We start from the raw sequence: 25,901 nt of genomic DNA on the forward strand, positions 1-25,901 counted from the left end.
ACGCAACCTTGAAACTGTTTTACACTGAAGAGAGCGTAACTGAAACATTATTTTCTGGTGCTCAACTTAAAAACTGAATTAAAAGTCTGGTGTGTAGGATTTAGTAGAATTTAGCTGTAAAGTGAAACCAAATAAATCCCACTCGCCTCACCCTCCCTTCTAAGCACATAGGACAGAATGTCGTAGCCGCAAGCCAGTGTTTGTTTTGTTCTTTCTGGGCTACTGTAGAAACATTTTGATGATTATAATTATTTGAAAAATGTTAAAGAAGTAGGATTGGCTGCTTTTCTCTGTGTTTTATTACTGTAAATTGAATATCGTTTGGTTTTGGATTGTTGATTGAACAAAACAAAACATCTGAATAGCTTCTGATAGTATTCACATTTCTCACTTTTTCTGAGGGAAATTATAGACTAAAGGTTGTTAGATGGATCTTTAACCATTGGTCTGTTTTTAGTTGATAAACATTCCTCTCTCAGATCATTACTCCAGATGTCATGTCTACAGTCTGATTGTGCAGAAGAGTTTCAATGAAAGCAGTGAGCAGCTTTCAGCATGCACTGATGGTCCTATTATTTGTGCACGCTTTTTTACTTAAGACGGCCAGATACAGCAGCTTCTGCAGGAAGCAATTTTGAACAGGTTCTTTTTGAAAATAGACTTTGAAGACAACAGAAAACACCACATGGGCTTCAGATGCTGCAGTGTGTTCAGGCTTACTTGCCAAATAACTCAAAATTTTTGCACACCAGCCCTCATTTTGTGACCATCTGTGGTTGTGCAAAAAAGCTTCACTCTTGCTGTTGTGGTTCATTAAGAAAATTAACCTTTCTGTTAGTCATAGCTAGAGTAAAATGGATTAAAAGCTAAATATCCATTAGTCATTTTCCTTAATGTATTATGTATTAAAGCAAGTATGTGTTGTACTTCATATAGCATCATTGAGTATACTCTCTAGGTCTTTTGCATATGATACCAAGTGTGTTGGTGTCAGTTGTCTTGTTTTCTTAAATACTGGTATAGCATTTTGCTGAAGACTAAAACTGGAGTCCCATGCAAGTCTGAATATGTCTAAATAATTACATCATTATTCATAAGCTGTGAAGAAACTATGGTCCAACCTAAGTTGATCCTTTTGTAGCAATCTTTGTAGCAAGGCTGTATTCAAGCTGTCCAAAGGCTATTCATGTATATAAAATACCTGAAACCGAATCACAGATCCATTTTATCACATATAAACCTTGAAGAACAAGGGCATGTGGTTTGTTTGGCAATATTTTTCTAACTTGGTTATGTCTTTAACCTTCTGCCTGTAGGTTAAGATTTAACCTTGTGTAAGGATATGTTAAGACTACAATAATGTCTGATGTGGAACACAAACACACACACACACACACACACAATAATACAAATAGGCACTAATACTCAGTGGTTTTGATAAAGAGGCTTGGCTAATGAATCAGTGCTTTGATTAATTCCTGCTACAACTGGTTGTGTCTGGAATTATTATATTCAATATTTCAGTTGCAAAGGGATCAGACTTGTCTCTGTTGATCCCCGTCTCCCAGACTGTTTCCTCTGTCTCTCTCATTTTTGTCTCTCTCAGTCCCTTCTCTCTTTTCCTCTCAGTGTAATGAGGCTCCTCTGTGGTTCTATAATTAAAACCCCAGTGTACAGACAAGAGTGATGGAAGGATGGACAGGAAACTGACTCATAGACTGTGTCAGTATTACAAGCGAACTGTGTGTGTCTATGTGTGTATGCTCTACTTGTTCCACCTAGTTATGGATTTAAGTGCAAGTATGTTTTGCAGTATGATGAAATAGATTAAGATGGATACCCATGTACGTGGCTTTGACTGAGCGTTTTATGGATGTACACCCACTTAGACCCACTTAGAGTCTTCAAATCCTCTTCTGTTCACAAATACAATAGTCAATAGACAAAACGAAGGCAACAAAAAGGCAGGCATTGAGGTGTCCAGAGAGGTGTCCAGGGGGAGAGGAAACAGACAAAGAGTCACAGACGTTGGGTGTAACAAGTTTCTAAGAATCAATGAACAAGCCAAGGCTGTGGAGGTAAAGAGGACAGAGAACAGGAGCAGAAAGAAGCTCTGAAAGTTTTAATGTTACAGAGGTTTCTGTCAACATTGCTTACCGCAAGACACCAGTTGTATTCAGGGCACAGTGCTGTACGAATCTTTGTCTATAGTTTATGTGAGCAGTGTTAGAGCCAGGATTGTCTAGGAGATGGTGAAATGGGCCCAGTAGTACTTTTTTAGGCGATCACTGCTCAGTCCAAAAAATACTGTGCACCTGTACAGTCAGTGGGTGCTCCAAAATAATATAATAGACTGAATAGAAATATTATTTAGACATATAACTTTGTTTAGTTTGTCATTAGTCTGAACAAAAGATAATGTTTAGGAAATTACAAAATCATGTGGAAATGAAGGTGATCAAAGAACACACTTTATTTCATTAGGTTTTAACTGATCCACTGACAAATACTTGAATCTCTCAGTCTCCACTTCAGCTAATGAGCTAATGTTAGCTAACGTTATAATTGCACATACTGACAGAACAAGCTGCTGTTCTGCCCTTCTGTTCTGTTTGAGATCCCAATTAAAATTATTTAAAGTACTGTATCATAGAATATTGATGTGAGCTTAAAAATTAGGGATTCTGCAGGGATTGTTTACCATCCTTTAACATTAGCTGACGGTCGGTACTGCTATCTAACCAATCTAACATACCAGGTTGGATTCTGATGTGTTCAACTAATGACTAACTAAAGTTTATTAACCAACAGACCATCTGTTGGTCTTTTACAAACACCAAAAGAGCGCAATCCCTTCTAACTGTCAATACTGCTTATAAAATCTAAAAAACCAGAAGCCTGCTAACAGCATTGATTCAGCCCTTGATCTTATTGGGGACAACTGCCCGCAGGGAGGTTGTAGTGACAAGACATCAGGTCATTGTGGCAACTGTGTGCTCACTGTGTGAATGTGCAGCTACATCAAGTGTATCTTCCCGCAATAAGTGAATGAAGCAGATGGAACAATATCCTATGTCGATGCATTTGTTCAGTTTAGAAGTGCAGAAACATCTACTTGAACAAGCGGAACGGGGGTTCGGATGGAGGAATTTGTTGTTGTTGTTGTGGAGGATGTAGGCGGAAACGTAGCTGATGTACCATCGACGCTGACTGATGCACATCTCCAGACAAATACTTGAGAAGGGATACCATCTCTGCTGCTTTAAGGAGATGAAATGCACGAGCACACACGAAACACACACACGGGATGCCGAATGAGGTGTCAAGTGTGCAGATAAGTAGCGTGGTGCTTGTGGTTTTAATGATCCTGTCTGTCACACGACTGTCCCTTATCGCCACCTCGCTATGCACCTTGCAACCCAAGACTGTGCGAGTATGTCAGTCAGTGAGTGTGCATGAAGATTAATATTCTGGATTGGAGCTTTATTCCAGCTGAGGCCTCATGTTGGACTCGGAGTATATGGAGACAGACGTTTTACTGTCTTCCCGCTGTGTTCAGTAGTGGTGCTTTATTTTGATACTCATCACTGTGTGTGCAAATGCGTGAGGCTCCACGACTCCAAACTGAGCAACCCAACGGGATACGCTGTTCATATGCCAGCTTGTATCAGCACATACTGGCTGTATTCAGGGTTTTCATAAACAGTTTTCAGAGAATCCCGAATATAAATGAAATATTATTGTGCATGTGAACACACTGATTGTCTCTGTGTGTCAGTGCTTCCTGCTGGGTGTAACAGGTTATTGGAGTAGCAGGCCAGTCAGCAGATGTTAATTTGAAGCAATAGAAGTGGAAGAGAAAAAGAGAGATTGGGGGGGGTGGAGCTGGTGAATGATGGGGCAGGGCGGCAAAGGAAAGATTGGATTTAAGGAACAGAAGAAAGATAAAGGATGGGTAAACAGGAGGAGAGATGATGAGGTGCTGAGGAAGGGGAAATATGTTGAATGGCAGAGGGAGGGGTGCGAAGGGAGAGGGGTGATTGGTCATTGGTTGCTTGATTTAGCATATGTTGTGTGTGTATGTGTGTGTGTAGGTGTGAGCGATATGGATACCATTTTCTGTCATGGTATAAGAATAAAATTGTAAAAGGGCTTTGGATTTTAAAAAAAAGTTACATACATGTAGTAAATAAATAGAGGAGAGAAGCTAGTCTTGTTGAATAAATGAAAAATCATGGATTAAGGTGATGCTGTTTGCTGTCCACATGAACATTGCCATGGCAACAAATGTTAAATCACCTCTTACAGTAGCTTGTCATTCAGTGAAGCAGCAGTGAGAGTCACTCTTAACGAACAACCAAACATTAAGTTTAATTTGATAAGTACTGGTGATTTAGGAAACATAAGTTAAGTAAGTTGTAAAGTGAATATGATGACCAATCGTTCACTTTTTTAAGTAGAACGCACAAATAAGCTCCTCAAACTGACTGTGAAGCATCCTTAAAGACATGGAAAAGACTATTTTTAGTCTTTAGTTTGTATATCTTGATATTGCAATAACCAGATCCTAGACAATAATGAGTTCTATATTACAACATTGATATTATATTGTTTTATTGCCCAGCTCTACACTATGTGTGTATGTAACAAAGTTAAATAAAGATGGTGTTTCTTTTCAATACTGATGTATTATACTATAAGACATCAGTGCAGTATAATCATGATGATGATGATGATGATGATGATGGTGATACATTATCACCACAACATCAGTATATGGGTAATACAGAATATACAAACTAAAACATACAGTATTTGACTTAGAAACAGCATTTGACAGAACAACACTTAATTTACTTTCCTGGAACAGCCGTATCACATGGTCTTCGTCTGCAGATGGAATTTGCTCAGCTGTAATGGACCTGTCGATGTTTTGTCAACTGTTGCTTCAAGTCAGTTACATATATTGAGATTTATAGAGCCAGTAATATTTCACACACCAATAAACGCACACATTCACATATACAAACACTCCATTTCACAGTTATGTACAAGCGCACATATATCTCATTTGTTCATTAGCCGCTGAACTGACACCATGGTCTGAAAGACTGTGTGGGTGGTGCTTTTTACTGCACTGTCTTGGTTTGTTAAAGCCTCGCTAAAATGCAGCCACGCTTCACACCCATTTACAAATTCACACACACACACAGCTATACGTAAGTGTGTGTTTGTCCTCTAGTCCCCTTCGCTATCAGTGTGTACGTTTTGTAAAGTTTTTATCAAGGTCTCAGGGCAAACAAAGTACTTGCAAAGAATTAGTGAAACAAGAAGAGATAAAAAAAGAGAGAGAAGGGAGATGAGGCCGAGCAGAGAGAGAGATGAGGACAGAGAAGGATCGGGGACCAGAGAAAGTAAAAGAAAAAGAGGCGAGCAAGTGCGAAATTGGGAAAGCTTTGAGGACGATAGAGATGGATAGGAAGGAAGAAAGAGAGGCAGAGTGTAAAAGTTGAAGATTGAGAGGGGATGCTGAAAACAGGAATAGATCAACAGGGCCTTTAATCCAAAAATAGTTTCCGCCCTTCTCCTCCTTCCTTCTCGTCCCTACTTACCTCCCTGCCACTCCCTCCTCCCCTGTCTGGTTGTTTGGAGTGATTGAAGAAAAGAGATGTGTGTAGCCCATATAACACACCACACACACACACGCAGACACATAGCAGTGTGTGTTCATGTGAGCATATTGTGATCCACAGACAGACAGATGATGTCCATTACCAGGCCGTGCTGTCCGGAGCCAGGCGGAACAGCTGCAGCCAGATCTCACTGATCTATCACTGTTCTAATGAATCTGTTATAGCCAGACTCAACCAATCAATCTCTGAGCCAGTTAATCAATTAAGCCATTAATCAGACACAGACCCTAACTGTTCTTGCCCACAGTAGTGATCGCTTTAGGTATATACACGAACATAAAGACACGGGCATCCACACATGTGCACTCACACATACGGACACTGAGACAGTCAGTGTGGAAGTGATTGAGGAGTGAGAGTTACTTGTCTTTGTTGCAAACAAGCAACATGATTAAATATGCCTTTGTTTGTCTGCAATTAGTAAACTTTCACAGGAAATACACCTGAATGAGATACGCATCACATTCAGATAAACAGAAAATATTTGCAGGTGAGTTTCTGCAGAGGTTTTGAAAGACATTCTGAGGGACTCATTTTTAAAATTATGTTATAGACTAATGGCTAACATTAAGATTGTTGATACAATACTAAAAACGATTTGGCCATGACAACTGTTCAGATGAAGTTGAAGATGAGTCATCTCAGTTATACCCTTTTCCATGTGAATTGCAACATAAAATATCAAGGCCTTTCTATCTGGTTGATGGAAACAGTCACCGTGTGTGACGTTTTCTAGTCTAGATTTATCTGTTTGCAGTTTGAATGTTTCTATAGACTAAAGACTGTGATAACAAACTTAAAAGCTCATTGCATGTCACAGTGTGATGGTGGAAGTCTTGGTCACAATCTGTGTCAGACTTAATATTTAACAGTTTTGGTCATGATGGTGCAATGAATTCCTGCTGGAAAATGTAGCAAAACAAGAAAGAAGCTTTGGCCTTAGCATTGGCGGTTTGTCAATCCTATCGTGGCCAGGGAAAAGAGGACAACATGAAATGTCAACTTTGCAAAGTGAGCGTGAGGTAAATATGTTTTTGCCAGTAGCATTGTGCCAGTCTGCAGGACATTGTTGCGCAACTTGTCTTTGGTTATCAAAGTATCGGTTATGATGCCCAAAGACTTGATTGTTGACTTTGTTCTGGGGCAGCTTAATTGATAATAAGAATAATCCTAACGGGACCCTAATAATATACCAATCTACTGTACACTGCGACTATGTTAATAGTATAGTGTGGTTGTTTTTAAGGGGGTTCCCCAAAGGGGATCAATACATTCCTAGTATAGTATTCACATTTTATTCTGCTCCAAAGACTTTGTTGTGAGTTTGTAAGCGAGTGTCTTAGCCTTCAATGAAGTGCCCAAGGAAATGCCTGAACATGTTGCCCTCCACTGATCTGTCACATTCCTCCAGGCTTCGTCCCTCCACTCGCTGCCGTGTAGTAAATGAATGGACTGTATCAAAAGCAGAAGCTACAGAGGCAGCAGTGAACGCTTAGCTGGATTACCACTTGTTTTCTAAAAGAGGCACTTAAAATTCAGTGTCCTCTTATAAATGAGCCTTATTTACTTATGCTGAGGGTCTTTGAGAAACAGTTATTCACGTCTGTGGGACAGAGCGTAGTGAAGTGAGAGATAAAGACCAAAAAGGAGTGACAATGAAGAAGGAGTGTGTGATAAGGGATCGCCCTGCAGCATTCGGGATAAAGAAGACAAAAAAAGGGGGGAAACAACCTGATTTATGCAGCTCCTATTTCTTGTCTCTTGTGTTGCCTTCTCCATCTGGTATTTCACCCTGAGGTGGTGGGCAAACAGCTGCACCACATCACTGCCTTTTAAAGCCCCACCCTTTGGCTCCAACTTTCACCTGTCTTCCCCACTTCTTTCATCCCTCTCTTCTTCTCTCTTGCCTGTAATTTTTCTCCTGCAAGAGCACAGGCTTCTTATTTTTTTTCCTCTCTGTCTTTTATCAGAGGTGCAAACTTGCAGAAGCAGCAATCTTCTTTTGAATTTGAAACGATTTCTCTTTTCTCATGCCATCATTAGGCTCACAGTGTGAATTGAACATCTACATCTATTTCCCATTTTCATTACATGGCTCTCTCATGTTTTCTTTTTTATTTCCTGTGTACTTCCATTTCTTCTTAAGGCTGGATGTTTGTTTGTCAATTTCAATGGTACATTTTTATACACTGTCTCATTTCCGTGCTCTTTGTTCGACTCTTGAGGTGATAAGAGGTAATGTTTAACAAGGGATCGGTGGGTTTTTATCTCAAGTACACATTTGTGTGCCGGCATCTGTTTGGGCACACATAAACCCACTGTCTGAAGAGATGGGAGGAGAAGAGAGGAGAGTACATAGTATTATATAAGTGCTGAAGGAAAAAAAGGAAGAGGAGGGAGAAAGGCAGAGACACGCTAATTTTTTTTCTTTCTGTCAGACGGCGAGCAAAGAGAATGTCAAAACCTGGTGACATTTGGGATTCCATACAAGGATGATTGACGCCAACTTTTACCTGTATGTGTATGGGAGATTGGGCTGTGTATACTGGATGTACGTGCGGGGGTGGGGGGCATGATTGACATGGTAAATTGGAAAGGTCAACTGGTGCTAGTGTTTGGTTCAGACAGGCAGACAGCGGGAAGATGTAACCTTCCCAGAGTCCACATTTCTAGAGGGAAGGAGATTTTGAGCGAAACAATGGATTTGGCTGAGATGGAGGGAAGGAGAGTGTAGGGTTGTGTGAACACTAAGATTTAATATGTAAACCTGCTCTCTGCTGTTTATATGCTGTGTATAAACGATAGCTCTCCTCAATTCTGGTCAGATTTACAAAGCGAGGCAGACTACTGGGTATAAGGAGAGGAAGCGTGCAGACTACGAAATTTTATCACCAGGGTCTGTCAGGAATTACCCCGAGGTCTGAGGTCAACACTCCAGCCAGCTTATTATTTTACCGGACAGAACTGTGCGTGTGTGTGTAGAGGGGGTCCATGAGTCCTTGTGTTTCTCTCTGTGAATTTGTCAGGATTGGAAATTGGAGTGTTACATTTGTATAGCCGTTGATATGAATTTCAAATAGGTATGTGTCCGTGTGTGTGTGTTTTAGAGCAAGAAACAGGAACAGAGTGAAAGGGAGAGTGAGATTGACAGGGTAAATTGGAATGGTAAGGGTTTTGAGGTTGAACTCTGGGTTTAAAACAGCCGAGAGAGGGAAAGAAAAGACCCAAACGTGTTGCTAAAAAAGTATTCTTGAGCTTGGGGAAATGTGACAGTGGATGCAGATGTGGGTGGATGGGGAGAACGGAGCGAGGCTGAGCAGGAGAATAGATTGTCACCAAGGGCGAGGGGTGTCTGGTTGTATGTAGACGGGAGAAAGGAAGGCCCTGCGGGGCTGTTTGTGTGTCGAGAGGGTGGAGGAGAGGTGAGTCATGGAGGGTTTGAGGGTGCGGCAGGAAATAGGTGACCCACAGCTGGGGACTGAAGGGTCAGTACTGGCACAGGTCAGCTGGTAATATGGTGAGAGCAACAACAGCCTTTACACACACACACACACACACACACACACACACACACAAAAGGACAGGTAAAACAAACAGGATTGTTATATTAAATTGCAGACACAATACACAAATACTGTACTTAATCCCTGTTGTATCCACACACAACACATAGACACCCAATAGAACAAACACACACACATACACACCGTGCAAAGCACACACAGAGGACATGGTGACCTGCTTGTTTGTAGGTCCTTCAGGCAGCTGAATACACAATACTGAATTCATGAATACAAATAATACTCAAGGCTGAGACACACTTGGGCACATAATAATATTTTCACATCACCTCAAACTGTATTATAATACTTCTCATTAACATCAACCATGATACTGAGGTGGTGGCCTGTTTGGTACAACTGGCCACTGTTATCTCTGCTGTGAAATGCACATCAATACACACATTGATTAAGGCAACAAATTATCTAAACCATTTCAAAAGGTTCAAAAAGAAGTGGAAGTCACTAAAAAATGTGTTTGGTGGCTTCAGCACTATGAACGTCAGATGCTTTGTTGTGTTGAACACAAACACACACACACACACACACGCTAGCTCATGCTCTCTCTGTTGTCCCCTGATGTCCCCATTGTTTCTCTGTTCCCGTTTGAAAGTGAAGATGACTCAGTATGACACATCATTTGAATACACATGCAGAGTTGTATGCCCTCAGACCAAAGCCTGCGTGTTTCTGTTTGTGTGTCTGTGGGCCGTTGCGTGTGTGTGTGCTGACCCCCTTTCAGAGTCTCCAAAATAATAGACTGCTCAATACTTTTACTTAACAGCACTAACTGTGTTCTAGTTAAACGGCTGTATTTAGGTCTGGGCAGTGTTTTTTATTTTATTTTTTGTGATTGCCAATGCAATCCCTGAGTTTTGGGAGCAATATTAAAATGAAATTTTTCTGGCACATAACTTTGCAGTACAGACACCGGCTTGCAGAGACCCAATAACAGCAATATTTTGTTTTGTCCGGTCATTAAATTACTCATGGTATTAATTTGTGCATGCATGTCATTTCAATCGGGAAATTGACAGTCAGGATTAACCCTAACCCTAACACTAGGCTGGTGTTGTTTTCCTGTCAATATGTGTTTCCCCTCACCTAAATCTGAACCAAACCTAATCCTAACCCTAACCCAACGCCAAAACTACACGTCTTCTGAGATGCTTAACCTGATCTCAACTAGTTTTCTCTGCTATGTCTAACCTACGGGTGGAAAACACAATTTGAAGGAGAAACAGACTCAAAACCGCCTAGAAATAAGAGTTTCCTGCCTGTAAGTTTTAGTTTACACTGCTCTTTGCTCATAATAAAGAGAGAGGAAAAATAACTGATTTGTTAACATTGAAACTTCTGATGAAATCTGTGCATTTTACCAACCTCTGCACCCAAATAATTGTTCACATTCACACAATCTTATTTTCACTCATATGCAGCAAAATGCGAGCACTGTAGAGCACAGCTGTCATAAAACAACTTTTCAATATGAGCAGTCTGAGGTGGAGTAAAGAATGGGCTTTATTTTAGCTGATACTGATCCATTAATATATGGCCAGACTGGCCCAAACATTGTGACCACCTGGGCACCCTGGTGGTCACAATGTTATGCAGCCCCATATGCAACAAACTGTGATGCACTGTGTGTTCTGATACCTTTCTATCAGAACCAGCAGTAACTTTTTCAGCAGTTTGAACTACAGTAGCTCGTCTGTAGCCAGCCTTCGCTCCTCACGTGCATCAATGAGCTTTGACCACCCATGACCCTGGTCCAGTTCACCGCTTTTCCTTCCTTGGAGCACTTTTGAAAGATTACTGACCACTGCAGACTGGGAACACCCCACAAGAGCTGCAGTTTTGGAGATGCTCCTACCCAGTCGTCAAGCCATCACAATTTGGCCCTTGTCAAAGTCGTTCAAATCCTCACGCTGCCTTTTTTCCTGCTTCTAACACTATCTATCAACTTTGAGGACAAAATGTCCACTTGCTGCCTAATATATCTCACCCACTGACAGGAACCATGATAACCAGATAATCAGTGTTATTCACCTGTCAGTGCTCATAGTGTTATGGCTGATATATGTGTGTGTGTGTGTGTGTGTGTGTGTGTGTATGTGTTTGTTCACTGAAGAGCCTTGATGCAACTTTATGGTAATTTTAAAGTATGTTTTTTATAGATCTGTTGAATTTTAGTCAGTTATACTACGAGATATTACTAATATTTTGTCCATCCTACTTTTTTTAAATTAACGCTGTATTTCAGTATTGATTATTATAATACTGTGTTTCGACAAGCAGCTGTGGATGACGTTATTCTGATACTGATTGAAGAACTTTGTCCAAATAAAATGAAGTCAAATTGATTTTAAAAAATGAGTAAACAAGACTATGAATCCGGCCAGACTTTCAATACCAACTTTGAGCACTTGTCAGTTTCCGATTTTGCAAATACTGAGGTTCAATAACAACTCTAACAGATTAATCTTTATTTCCAACAGAAATGATGAATACATCTAAACTGTTTATGTGTCTAAAGTTTTTCTCTCCCCTCCATTTTCTCTCAGCTCTTCTCAGTATGTCTTTCAGCTTCTTTTGTTTTTCTTCATCATCAGCTAGCTTCACTTGTCCCATGAACCGTGTGTGTGTGTGTGTGTGTGTGTGTGTGTGTGTGTGTGTGTGTGTGTGTGTGTGTGTGTCCATCACATAGGCTGTACGAACTTTGTTCTGATGCTGATGTGATACATCAGAATCTAAATTAAGGTCCTGACGCACACTTTTCACTGCACACACACTCTCAGATCGAAACAAGCGTACACACAAACACACATCCAGTATTCAAGTGTTGCGTGAGTGGCTGAATAGGAGTGTGAGGGGTATTGTATTGATAGATGAATAGTGAATGTAGATTTTCTGCCAGTAGAATGTCAATGCCATCATTTTCTCGCAGCCTACAGTCTTCCTACCTCCAGACTTATGACAAATACAGGGAGAGGCAGAGGGGGTAAGATAGAGGGGGAGAAGAAAAGAGTGACTGAGAGAGACAAAATTTGGTAGCTGGCAGTTGATGGATGGGCTGCAAACAGCTCGTCTTCCTCTGGACTTCATGATAACATGCCTTTCTCTCATCCTCTCTGTCTCTTCCTCCCTCTCATCCATTTCTCTGTCTGTATTTGTTTTTTCCTCCTTCTCAGGCAAGGAGTCTCCTTTTCCTGTGTGCTTCCTCGTCTCTGAGACGCCTTAGAGCTGCTGATTTGTGAAAGCCTGTGTATTCTTTTTCTTTTATGTGTATTTGTTAAATATGTCTTTTTGCTGCACCCAGAGGAATCACTTGAAATTTAAATTATATCTCTTCTGTTTTCCCCTTTCCCCCACTCCCTATCTCCACTTTTGTCCCACTTCTTTTCATCTCGTTCTCTCTGGCTGATGGACAGTTGGCAAGAAGAACCGTGGGTCAACAGGTAAATAACCCATTTACATTCACATTATCTTCCTTGCTCTTTCTTTCTGGCTCCTTCTTCCCCCCTCTGTCTAAACAGAGACAAATATTGTTGTGACCTTTGCTCCTAACAGAGGGCCGGAGCTAAGGGCTGCTCAGCTAAATGCTTTGCTGAAGGTCACATTTGGCAGCAGTAGTGGGTACATGGTGTAAAAGATGTTCCACCAGTGCAGTTTCACTGTTTTTCTGCCTCACTGGTAAGAAAAGCTTGCAGCGGGACATATTTAACCTCAAGGTCAGTCTGCTGTAGGCCTGCATACAGTAGGTAGTATAGTAAAATAATTGTTCACAGTATGGCTGAATGGTACATTCCATTCGTATTATTCGACATGATCCATTCAGCACATAATATCTAGTTTAATACATATCTTCTTTTGGTCCAGCATGGCCTTTGAATTAAATTAGTATGCAATTAGTCTAAAACAGTCTATTCACTGTCTTGGCACAGGCAGAATATTGCCTTGGTTGTATGTCAGTCATCTATAGCTTGCTAACATCATCAGTATGTCAACTGCAAAGGAGAAGCAAGGGCAAGTATTTTAGTTTTCTCTGTAAATTATAGCAACATTGGACAAGCATCAGACAAAACCTGAGGCTTGACTTTGTTTTAATCCAAGTTCAATCAGCCAACTCGTGTGAAATGGATTATTAAATTAGGGATGAAATTTGGCGTCTTTGCTCTGACGTCGTCACTCAAACATTAGGCTCTGCTGGGGTGGAGGTGTGTCTTGTTAGATGTCACATGAACAGTAGTAGCAGCAGTTCTGGGGCCTCATTTATAAAACTGTAGGTAGGACTCGTGTCAAAAAGTGGCGTACGGATGAAACATAGAAAGTGGTTAGGCACAAAAATATTCTGATTCATAACACAGTTTCCCTTTATAAATCACAATCATGCCACAATAACGACTGTATGCCTATAAATAGTCAGCGAAACACTCACTTATGGCAAACGTCACAGAAAGGCTAAAAACAGAAATCTCTTACAGTATAAAACTGAAGCTGTGGTTGAGGAGGTTGAGACAAAAAGAAAGAAAGTTTGGTGGACACAGTGTGGGCACGGAGTGGCAGCATGTGGCAGACACAATGAATGCAGCTGCCTCAGGGGGTCGGACCGTCTCCAAAATAAAAAAGAAATCCCACATAAAAATGGACAGGCAGAATGCTTGTGCCAGTGTTGGAGGTAAAGGGGGCAGCGAAGCTCACTGCCCCCCCATGATAAAGAAAGAAAAAAAAACTGGCAGGAATTATTGGGTAATCCTTCATGAGTCCCAGATGACTCGGGTAGATCATTTGTATTTCCTTGTTTGAAATGGGAGTTAATCAAATGCATTCTAGTTGTGTGTACATGGAACAGCTAAGACTTTAATCACAAAAACTTCCAGTGGCGTCGGTGGTGCTGCAGCTCAGCAGCTGTGCTCGCCCAGCGTCTCCGCTGCACCTCATGTGTCTCTCAGCCCTCCACAGCGGCTGTGTCCTGTAACAATTTCTGAATAAATAGTGTTATTTGTTTTTACAAGCAACGCATCACATCCCCACGCTGGCACACTGCATCATATTTGTATTCAAAACACTGTTACAAAGTGGTTTACAAACAAATTATCACATTTAAACACAGAGATAAAATGAACTCAAAGTCATAAAAATAAACACATTATAAAACACAGTAGCAATACGTGATAATATGCACTCATATCTGCCCGACTGAGGTATCAGTGTAAACATAATTCATCCTACTGTTCAGCTTATTATTTATTGGAATAAATAATCATAACATGCACAAGTATTATTTAGTAATAACAGAACATATTGGAGGGCTTCTTGTGCAATATCAGATATCTCCGTTCATGTGTTTTCCTTGTTCCCTCCAGGGAGTATCAATCAAACAGGTGTTTGTTTGTTCATTGTAAGAATGGCTTTTATCCGTTTTGGCTAATAAACGCTGTTACCAATGATTCATCCTTCTGCCACTTTCCTTTTTCTCCTGCTTAATGGGTCAGAGTACCTTATTTTCTCCCACCAAGATTGTTTTTCAGAAATCCCAACCTTTGCTTGCAAAGTGGCATATGCTTTCTTTTGTGGGTACATAACGTTTATAAATGTGACCCCTGGTGCCCGAAAGTGTCAGCATAGTTTTCAGGTGAGGGAAAAAGAGTGAGCAGAGCACCGACTGCATAAGTACGCTGCTGTAATGAAAAGGGTGCGTAGGAAATTGCAGTGAGAAGAGAATGTCGTGTGAGCGTAGTGGCAGACTCCGGTCCAAGTAACTCTCAGGCTTCACTTCATTTGGGCAAAGTTTGTCTGCTGCACAGACATGCAAACTGGTTTTCCCACAGCATCGCCAGAGCGTCTGTTACCTCCCGACGGCATTCAAGCAGCCTCTCGCTGCAGATTCACGCTGGGTCAAGGCAATTACATATGCCACAAGAGTGTTTATCTCTGCTGATATGCAACCACTGAGTCTCAGAGAAGAACACAGAGAGCTCGAGCCCTGTTATAAAGTTCCTGCATGGGAACTTATTCTAATTACATTCGTGCAATATTGCATACTGCCCTTTACTAATTGTAGAGTACTAACTGTGTGTAAATGTCATGTGTCACTGTCATGTGTTGATGATTTTCAGATTTAATGGGGGAAATTTTTTATCGCAGTTTTCCTCACTGTACCAAAAAAAGTTTTCATGCATGAAGCAATTGCACACGCCCTTATTCCAGTAGAGTGATGATGAAATGTTACCTCATTATGTCATTGTGGGTTTTGTCAAGCAGCCAAAAAACCGCAACTAATATAATACTCAAAATGAATCAAATAATCATTGAGCACTCCCAAGAGCTTAACTCCTGTCCTGCCTCTCCATTACTGCTACATGTTTCCTCTTTCTTTCCCTTCCTCTCTTTCTTTCCCGTCTTTCCATCTCCTCACTTGTGTGGCGCGATGACAGAGATAGATAGAGGGGTTGGCAGCTGAAGGAAGAGATGAATATTTAAAATCGGGCATCTTTCTCGGTCCTCTCACTGCTTCCCATTGTCTGTGTCTGTCTCCCCTTGGGGCTTGGATCCAGTACTCTTGGTGTGGTGTGGCTTTAAATGCGTGTGTGTGTGTGTGTGTGTGTGTGTGTGTGTGTGTGTGTGTGTGTGTGTGTGAGTGTGTGTGTGTGTGTGTGTGTGTGTGTGTGTCTGTGTGGCATGCCTTGGCTTGTGGTTTTATATTGACATTCTAAGGCAAGTGTAGTCAGACGATGACACTTAGCTGTCAGCATGCAGCATTAATGAGCGCAGTGACACGCACAAACACTCACCCCACTCTCACACACATGCAGTATTCTCGAGAGAGATCAGCAAATGATCACCTTCTCCTCTCCGTTTATTTTTGTATATACCCTCCAAAAAAAAACTCTTTAAAATATTTATAAAAGCTATCCATTTTCTTTAACCTCTCATTCCCCGTGTCTGTCCTTTCCATCTTGATTTCCTTTTTTTTGCTTTCGCTCTCAAAATTTTGCCCTCTCTCTCTGTCTCTTTCTCTCTCTCCCTCTCTCTTTGTTGTGTATGCGATCTCAGTGTGAAATGCGTTAGTCGGCTGTGAACCCCGCAGACACCTATCTGACAACTCTATTAATACACAGTCAGCTAACACCAGCCTCCTCCTGTGTGCATGTCTGTGTGTGTGTGTGTGTGTGTGTGTATGCATGCAAACAGATGTGTGTGTGTGTGTGTGTGTGTGTTTATGTGTTTACCCTTTAGCCAATCCCTCTACTATCGAGGCCTCTGCAGAGATTTGTCTGAAAGCCTTAAAACACATAGATCTCCAGTCATAGAAAGATCATACAGACACACACACACACACACACACACACACACACACACACACACCATGGCTGACTCGCTGACACAATAGGGAGTTTGGAGTGACTGGCAGATTTAATAGGAGAACAAGCTGTAATCTGAGAGAATCCATTCGACGAGGGATTACAGTCTAATCTGTGGATGGAATAGCCTTTCATCTCTCTCTCTCTCTTTCTCTCTATCTCTCCGTCTATCCCTCTCGCCCTCTATTTATCCATCTCTATCTGTTTCCTGCCCTAAAGCGGAATCAATCCTTTTACGAGCCCTGTTTTTTTTTTTTTTTTTTTATCATTCCCATCCTTGATTTAATTTGAGATTTTTTATGCTTCCATCTAAATACCACGCACAGACACACAGACTCACACATGCATGCACACCCTCACACAGCTGTGTCACCTCAGCAGCACTTAACTGTCAATCAGCAAATGATTGCATTGACGAGAGCATTGCAATGTTGCAATGCGTCACTGCCTCTCTGGTGCTAAATTATACCCACATCCATGTGTGCACACACACAAAATTGATGCTTTTTTTCCCTTATATATCCTCATCTGTTTTTCAACTGCTTTAACAGCTCTCCTTTTTATCATTCCTCTTTTTCGAATGGAGCTTTCCAGCCCCAAGTTGTTGTTCTGGCATTGCTTCGTTATACGACAACCCTCCTTGCATTCCTTTTTGCCCTCCTCCCTATATCCATCCTACTCTCCATCTCTCTGCCACATGGTGTTTCTCATTTGCTAAATGAGGAATCCAATAGAGTTAGATTAAACTTCTGGACTCTCTTTGTAGAATCTTTACAGGGAGCCTTTTAGCTGCCACAGCTTGTACACACACACACACACACACACACACGTAATAACACTCTCCGCCAGTTTGAATATTTCTCCTTGTTTAAGTTGAGGAAGACTAATTGAATAATCCTTGTTTAAACAACAAAAAGGAGGAGATAAGATGATGATGGGGAGTAAGGGAGGGAAGATATGCAGTAGGGAATGAGAGATGCAGATGAAATGATAGAGATTTCCCCAGAGAAAGAGCATGTTAGACGCGCTGACAGAGGGAAAAGAAGAGCGCAGATCACATAACCATATGGCATTTTGCTTTCTCCTCTACTTCTACCATCATGTCTGTCACTCCAGGAAGAAGAAGACCATCTGTACAGTCCCCCCTCGCTTTCCCATCTACATATATACTCCCTAAAATCTCTCTCCTCTGAGCTCTTTTCTTTTACCTCTGTGTTCTCCCTTGTCAAACAGGTGTTCCCGCTGTCCTGATTTATCTGTCTGCTCCCCTCAGACACACAGCCCAAGTTAACAGGTTGGGTTCACATCCCCCTCCGCTCATTATCGGCGGTTGCTGCTGCCATTAAGGCTCCACTGATGGCTACTAGTCCCTGCCTGACCTCTGCTTCCCACAGTGGACAGCTAATGGACACTCTCCACTTACTCTCTCCGCGTCTAGCTGTGCCTGTCTACCATCCCTCCGTCTCTTTCTATCATCCACCCACTCCTACCCATCTTTTCTTCTCCGACACCAAACCTTTCAAATTGTAATACATCGTACAAGATGTTGCTCCCTGCACAATGAAATTAAAGACAAAAAGGCTCTTGTGTGTATATATACAGTTTGTGTGTGTGTGTGTGTGTGTGTATGTGCGTGAGTGTTATGGAGAGATTGTGAGCGTGATAGAGACCTCCACTATTACTTCTCATTTCTCTTTTTTGTGTCACTTCACTTATCTTCCCCATTAATGACTCAACCTCTACCGTGAGTTAGAGTGTCAGTGAGAGTAGGTGTCAAGACAGTACTGTGGGTATGTGTGTGTCTGTGCGTGTATGTATGTATGTGTGTGTGTGTGTGTGTGTGTGTGTGTGTGTGTGTGTGTGTGTGGCTATCATTTTCCTGTCTTTCTGTACCCACATATCTTATTCTGTGTGACAGTGGGATATGATTTTTCTGCTCTTTCCCTCCGATTTAAAAAAAGAGAAAGAGAGAGAGAATGAGATGGAGGAATAAAGAGCAGGGAGTTAATTACCACCTTTTCGTCCTTCCTCCCTTCAAAGGGGAGATCAAAGCTGCTCCTCGTCTCCCCCTGCCTCCCTCCAAACCCCCCTTCCTTACACCCCTCACCCTTCACCAGCCCCTATCGACCTAGCCTGTTAATTTGTAGTCCCTACTCCTTCCTTATGGGAAATCTACATATTCATTGGTTATACCGTGTATGCATGGGAAACACAATGATGTTATACACGTGCACACACTTCACAGCAATATACAGGCTTCACACATTCTGTAAAACATTGATAAATATTTTTGTTCCATTGGCCTATTCTACTGGTTTTATACTATTTTGCTGAGCAGATGTTACACACTTCAAACTGATAACAATCCTAGTGTGTCCTTTTTTTCTTAGGAGAAGCCATTCACACCATAAATCATACTCACACACAATCATAATCTTGCACATACACCACCATACTCTCCTACACACCTTTTAGGCAATAAATCATTCTTCACATACTCAAACCATTGTACTGTACTAAACACTATCATTGTAACTCACACCCATCATCATTCTGTCTCCTCAATACATCATTATTGTTCTTCAGACAGAAATGCGGTGTACGGTATTGTTTTTTAGAGAATTAGTGTGTGTGTGTGAGATTGAGAATATGTGCGTTTAGAAGTAGTGGAAAGAATTAAAGAGTTTCATTCAAACTCTCTTAAATTTCAGTCAGACTCAAACATCTGTTCTCAATCACATATACTGTCATTCTGTCTTACACACTGTCAGTCACATACCATCATCCTCTCTTATGTACTGTCATTTTTTCTTATTCTATAATTCTCTTCCACTTTTTACTAATCTTCTCAGATTAGTATACTATCATTCTCTCCTATATATCTTTTCATCGAGCATATTTGAATGTGTTTTTTAAGCTGGGGAGACACTGTACAGATGTTAATCTTGTACACTGGGTAGAATTAAATCACTCTTTCTTCACAGCGAGTGTGGCTTCTTTTCTGTTTTAATATGCTCAAAAGGGGTTGAAAAAAGAGAAAAAGGGTAGTGTTGCTTTGTGCAATACTATTGAATGGAAAATAAGATACAAAACAAAGAATATGATGAAGAAGATACGGACAATTTGAAGCATCTGTTTTGCGGGGAACTTCAGTTTTTTCTATAACCGGGAACAGTCTCAGTTAAGACTACAGTTCTGTAAAATACTACTCCAATAATATATAAAAACATGCTACTAAAGTTTGTAACAGATCTTTCAACAGTGGCTATTTTTGAAATTGGATCCAGAACTACTCAAACTGCAAAGCAACCAACCAACATTTCTAAAATGTCATAAATGTATCTGCTTGTCCAACAGCTAGATTGTTGGAAATGGAGTCTAGCTGTAGCAGATGGTATAATCTAGATCTAGCAGATGATAAAATTAATCTTGGAGTTAAAGTAAGGCCAAATGCTTACAGTATCTGCCCAACGTATGAGGATGTGCATATAGTTATGAGTGTTAGAAAAGTTTTATTTTTTTAACATTTCATTTTATTTCTTTATCTTTCTTCTTTAGGTTTTACAGTCAATGCTATATTGAAATGTTGTATGAAGAAATGAATAAATAAAGTGTTGTGCATGTGTAAACGTGTGTAGTAGTGTGAGTGTGAGACTATTGAGGTCTGTGTCTGATTTATTCGTATTTTCTCTCTCTGTCACAGATCCTGAATCAGAAATTGTGGCTCCGGCAATTGTGATTGCACCCAAAAACACAACAGTGGTGGCAGGCAGTGAGGCTACCCTGGAGTGTGTTGCTAACGCCAGGTAAATTTCTTTAATGTACATGCCCACACACACAAACACACACATACGCACAAACGAATGTACGAACAATTTCTTTCTTTCTGGACAGCATTGTTTTCTTCCAGGGCAATTAGAGGACACCACATAAACTCATTGCTCAGCAAGTCTTTCCCCATTGTATTAGTGTATAGACACACTGACACACAAAGCACACATGCACACACACACACACACACACACACACACACATATAGCATGTGTGCCGCTCACAAATACATACACACACACCAGTATCAAGGTAAATTAAATAGAAGTTGGATCAGAGTCCCATCTGACCTCAGCCGGGAAGTTAAACACACCCACAAATTCACACTGACCCTTGCCAAGTACTGTATGCACACACACACACTCACACACACACACACACACACACACACACACACACACACACACACACACACACACACACACACACACACACACACACTTGGACACAGGGGGTGCAGTCTAGTCTAACTCAACACATGTTTTTCAAAGCAACAGCAAATTCTACTTTAGTTTAATAGTTGCCAAAAAATCAGTTTCCGCTCATCCTTTCGATGCACACCATCCAACCTCCCTCTTTATCCCTTATGAGTAAAAAGGCAAAGCACCGGCTCATGTGTGCTTTATGTTAAACAGTGGAGTATTTGTTTTGAACACAGCCTGTAGTGCAACCTTTTATTCTCTCTAAACAACCGTTGTGAATACTCCTCTGCCAAGACTAAAGGAACACTTTACACTGATTACATTTAAGTCACAGGGGTGGCATGAGAACAGTATAGCTCTATGTAACTTCTCCAGTACTTGCTCATTGTTTTCTATATCACACACTGAACGCACTGATTCTGATGCCAGACGACGGAGAAAGAACTGCAGGGAAAGTTTTCGCCATTTTTCTACCTCCTTCAGGGAGACCGATACGGCTTAGCCAACTGCCTTGGAAGAAAACAACATTTTTGGTACCGTCATCTTACATCCTAGTATATATACAAGAAGAACATTATTAATACTTAATATTTTGGAATATGCTCTCAGATGCTTTTTCTTCTACAAGTCCAACTTTGATTGAAAAGAAAAGTGAGGCTGAAGCTGCTTTTGACCAGATAAAAGCACAGCTAGCCTGAAGAGTCAGAACCCAACAGGGGATATGGTTCACCGTGGATTATTTGTTCAGGGTTTTTGTTGGATTGTGTTATTTAGTCAGGGTTAGTCGGGCTGCTCTCTTCTGTGAGAGCTAAGTCCCTTTAAATGTTTCTCAGCAGCACTTGACCAGCACTTGACCACCGGGTTGCACTCAAGGTACAGTATGAAAAATAAGTAAAACTGTATTAAACACAATACGAGATGCTTTTCTCAGCGGGATCCATTCCTATCATACAAATATGGCTTTTTCATTAAAAAAGTCCAGTGTGTAACACTTGTTGTGTTTTAGAGTGAGCCGTTTGTATCTACAGACGCTGCCGGTCTATTGAGTCAGCCATTTTGAACTGCTAACAGTTCGCTACTGCGCTCGTGTTTTTTGCGCGTTTCACGGCCACAGTACTTGCACTTTAACGGGGAAGGTGAAGCGAGGGAGCTGGTATCTGCAACTACATCGCTAGATGCCACTAAATCCTACACACTGCTCCTTTAACTCCAAGTGATTTGGTCTTTGTAACCTACTCTAGAAGTAATACAACTGCAGCTCATTCTTCTGCATTTCTTCTGCCAGAAACTCCACAGGGACTGTTTCTCATATCAGAGAAGCACCCACTGATACTCACTCCAGAGAGATAATTCTGTACCCAGGGAAGAACTGAAAGAGAGGAACTATTCCGTTGAAGTTTGGGGAAAATGAAGAGTATGATCAGTGAAATCGAGTGCAGTACTGAAGTCTAAAAGCATCTGCTTTCCACATCCATTAACCATTAATCAGTCACATGCACCAATGCAGTCCTGGTAGAGGGCTAAAATAATTAGGAGTGTGACTGAAAACAAGCAGTGCCAGTGGGTCTAGTATTAAGGGCTGTAAAATCTGCTTTTCAGGCTTTGGGTAAATTTTGGATTCTTTTGTTGTGGACAGGACCCACTGAGTAAGCATATTAAAATTTGTCATATCAGCCCAGTGGTAAGTTTAATTACTTTTCCATCTAACTTTGCCTATACCTCGGGGTGTATCATCTGAGATAGAAAGCAGCATACTCTCAACTGTGTCCTAAGAAAATACAAAACACATTTTAAGTCTGACATTATTTACAGTTGGACTGCATATTAAGTGGACTAGTTTGCGTTTTCACCTAAGTTACCCTCTAAGTGTTATGTGACTTCTCACAGATAAGGATTTTTAGTGTCTCAAGTTATTTTGACCAAACTGACCTAAACACCTACAAGGAATTAGTGCATACAATATACAAATATACAAATCACACAAAAATCACACAAAAGATAGTACTTTTAAAATATAAATAAATAAAGATAAGAAAACTGTACAGAAAACGGGAGTGCATTAATGTAATGATAGTAGTGTAAAGAACACACCACAATATGCATAAAATCCCTGTAACATGGTATTTAGTGGTCAAAAGTTTAAACACAACACAAAATTAACCACTGCCACAAATATTTGCATATAAACTATTAAATAAAGATCAATACTGTGTTTTTGAGAATCGATACAGTATCACAAAACATAATACTGCAAAACTCAAGTGTATTAATATTTCCTTACACCCCTAGAATGCTATTGTTCGTACTTTGTTGGGTGAATTTCCATGCTGAATTACCAGCTTGTCTTCACCTCATCTTTTAATATGACAGTCTTGTATTATTGCCATCTAATGTCAGCAATAAAGTGATTGCTATTGGAATAAAAACCAAAGAACAAATTAGAAATAAACTAACATAACAAACAGAATATGCAATAATAATAAAGCAAAACAATGTGACATTAATGAAAGTAAGATTCATATTTGCATCATTATATGTAGCTTACTTTTTGTGAAAGAATCTCACAACTTTTAAAGCTGTCCTTAAAAAAAGGCAGTTCCAGCTGCTGATACATAATAGTACATAATTAGGTGTTGTCCTAGTAAATCAGCTGGAAATTTTAATGCAGATTGCTTGTAAGAGTTGAATTGTTGCATGAAAACGCACCAAAAAACTGAGCTGCACTTTTTACGATCAGATACCATGCTGTATTCACGCTGTGTTACACACACACACACACACACACACACACACACACACACACACACACACACACACACACACACACACACACACAAATGGTGTTTTGATGTTATTTATCTCAAACTAAATTTCACTATACATGAAAACTCATTCCGTCTCCAACATTCAGAGTAACTTACTGAAGCTCCTTCATGCTGAGTAGAGCTGACTGCTCTGATATACAGACTGTCATCATTCATTTCCTGCCTCATTGACACATAAACTGATGGATTTAATATGTTGTAATTGCCTTCTGTCACTCTTTTGTTTTTTGTCCAATTCACCACACTCCTGTTTTTCTTTCTCTTCTCGTTGCATCTCTTCTCTTATCTTCTCTTTTTTTTTCTCCCCTCCCCTGTTCTCTCAGACCGGTGGACAGCCTTGTGGTGTCATGGAAACGTGATGGGCGTCGGCTGGCCAGTGGGCGTCGGCTCATTATTCCTGCCCCAACCTCCTCTGACACGGGTTTATATGTTTGTGAAGCATTGCTTAGCAACAACACTGCCAAACCTGTGGAGGCTAGGGCCCACCTCACTGTAATGGGTAAGAGAAAGAGGCAGTAATTCACACAAACACACACAAACACACACACAGTGCCTAACATGATTATCCGTGATTATCCTGGGTAGGCCTGACCCATCAAGCCTAATTCCCTCAACATGTACCATTAATTTCTGTTTTAACCTCGCTATCGTCTTTTCTTGTACATTTTTGGCTCCAGGCGTTGTTTCAGTCAGTTTATTCTTCCATGTTTTCCTACTTTTCTCCTGGAAGCATGACTGCGAACACCCGAGGCAGTGACTGTCAGCTACAGGACTACTCGAGCTGAATCTGTTGTCCACACTCAACAGTAAACTGTCCATTGTAGTCACAAGCAGCTGTTACACACACGTACACACTATTTCATCCATGTGTGCTCACAATCACATGGATGCGTGTACCCTACACTTAGACACAGTCACAAAATGGCACCGAGAACACACATGCCTGTTTGCCCGGCAGCTAAATTAGTTTTGTTCCCTGGAGTCACCAATCAATAAGAGAACACTGAAAGCACTCAAACAGAAGCGCTCTCGTCACAATCCACTCCTGTCCTCGATATGTGTGCGTAAATAGAAAACAACATACACGCAGCCAGGGAGCGTGTGATTGATGAAGCAAAACTTTTCTCCCCCAGTTCGTCAGCGTCTTTTTGATCTGCTGTGATTGTCAGAGCGAGGGAGCACCTAACGCGGAGAGAGCAAACTACCCACGCCTACAGAATACTCACTAGTCAGAAAAAGACCTGCCTGAATATTTATACCCCACTCATTCCCTTTATGTGCCCCCCTCACTATCTACCACCGACTTTTGTACCCTACTTTCTTTCTGTCTTCCCCCTCTCTCTTTCTCCCTTTCTATGTTATCTTCCTTCATTAGGCCAACAGGGCTGTTAAGGCCTGCCTGCTAGGGACAAAGTCTGCATGCATTCATATGTATCAGGAGTAGAGACTGATGAATACATTAGTACTGATCCTCTCTTTTTTGCTATGGGCTCAAAAGACCTCGATGCAATGAAAGGGATTCCTAAACAGAATAGTGTATGTGTCTGTGTGAAAGTAGGAGACAGCCTCAAAGGTATTCATTATTCAATTTCATTTCTTTTCTGCCCAGATCCAGTAATCGGAATATATATGACACTGCGTGCCCATGTTGTATACTGTACAGACGACTGGTGCAAACAACAATATCTGTTGTTGTTCTCCATCTTTGTTTTGCAGGCAGACAGCAGGGAATCCATGGAAGCTCAGAGCTTTAAAACCAACCACCCAAACACTCCAAAATGTGTTTTGTTGTGCATATAAGTCCTTGCACTCACCTGACTGAAGGCGATTAATGCACCTGTGTTATCGGTGTCAGGCCACATGGTTGTTACTCATCTCTTGTTTTTCTGGTCTCCCTTCGCTGCACGCCTCCCTCCTTCTCTTGTCAGCAATCATGCCGAATTCCACCGTGCACCATAAAGATAGGAGATGCGCGCATGTGTGGGTTTAAAAGTTACTATGAAGTAGTAGAGAACTTTAAAGTCAGTGTAGTGAAGTAAAATAAATGTAGCACCAGCATGGGAGTCTACCATGTATCTGTCTACACACTCACACACAAAGCTTGATCAAGCTTGCAGTTTGTCTTTTTTTTTTTTTATTGCCACTTCATTTTACCCATCCACTTTGTGAAGCAACGAAGGAGAAATTGAGAGAAATAACACTGGAG

At 41.0% G+C, this 25,901-nt stretch overlaps 1 protein-coding gene across 1 annotated transcript in view; it reads left to right on the forward strand.

Moving 5' to 3' along the window:
* The window catches only part of LOC127355621 (protein sidekick-1), a 221,829-nt gene that overhangs the window by 118,468 nt on the left and 77,460 nt on the right, over positions 1-25,901 (forward strand). Inside the window, exons 6-8 of the mRNA XM_051386674.1 lie at positions 12,685-12,711; positions 20,321-20,423; positions 24,019-24,194. Coding sequence (XP_051242634.1) covers positions 12,685-12,711; positions 20,321-20,423; positions 24,019-24,194 — 306 coding nt within the window. The remainder of the gene's footprint in view (positions 1-12,684; positions 12,712-20,320; positions 20,424-24,018; positions 24,195-25,901) is intronic.

The sequence above is a fragment of the Dicentrarchus labrax genome, unplaced genomic scaffold, assembly GCF_905237075.1.
Source record: "Dicentrarchus labrax unplaced genomic scaffold, dlabrax2021, whole genome shotgun sequence".
Taxonomy (NCBI): domain Eukaryota; kingdom Metazoa; phylum Chordata; class Actinopteri; family Moronidae; genus Dicentrarchus; species Dicentrarchus labrax.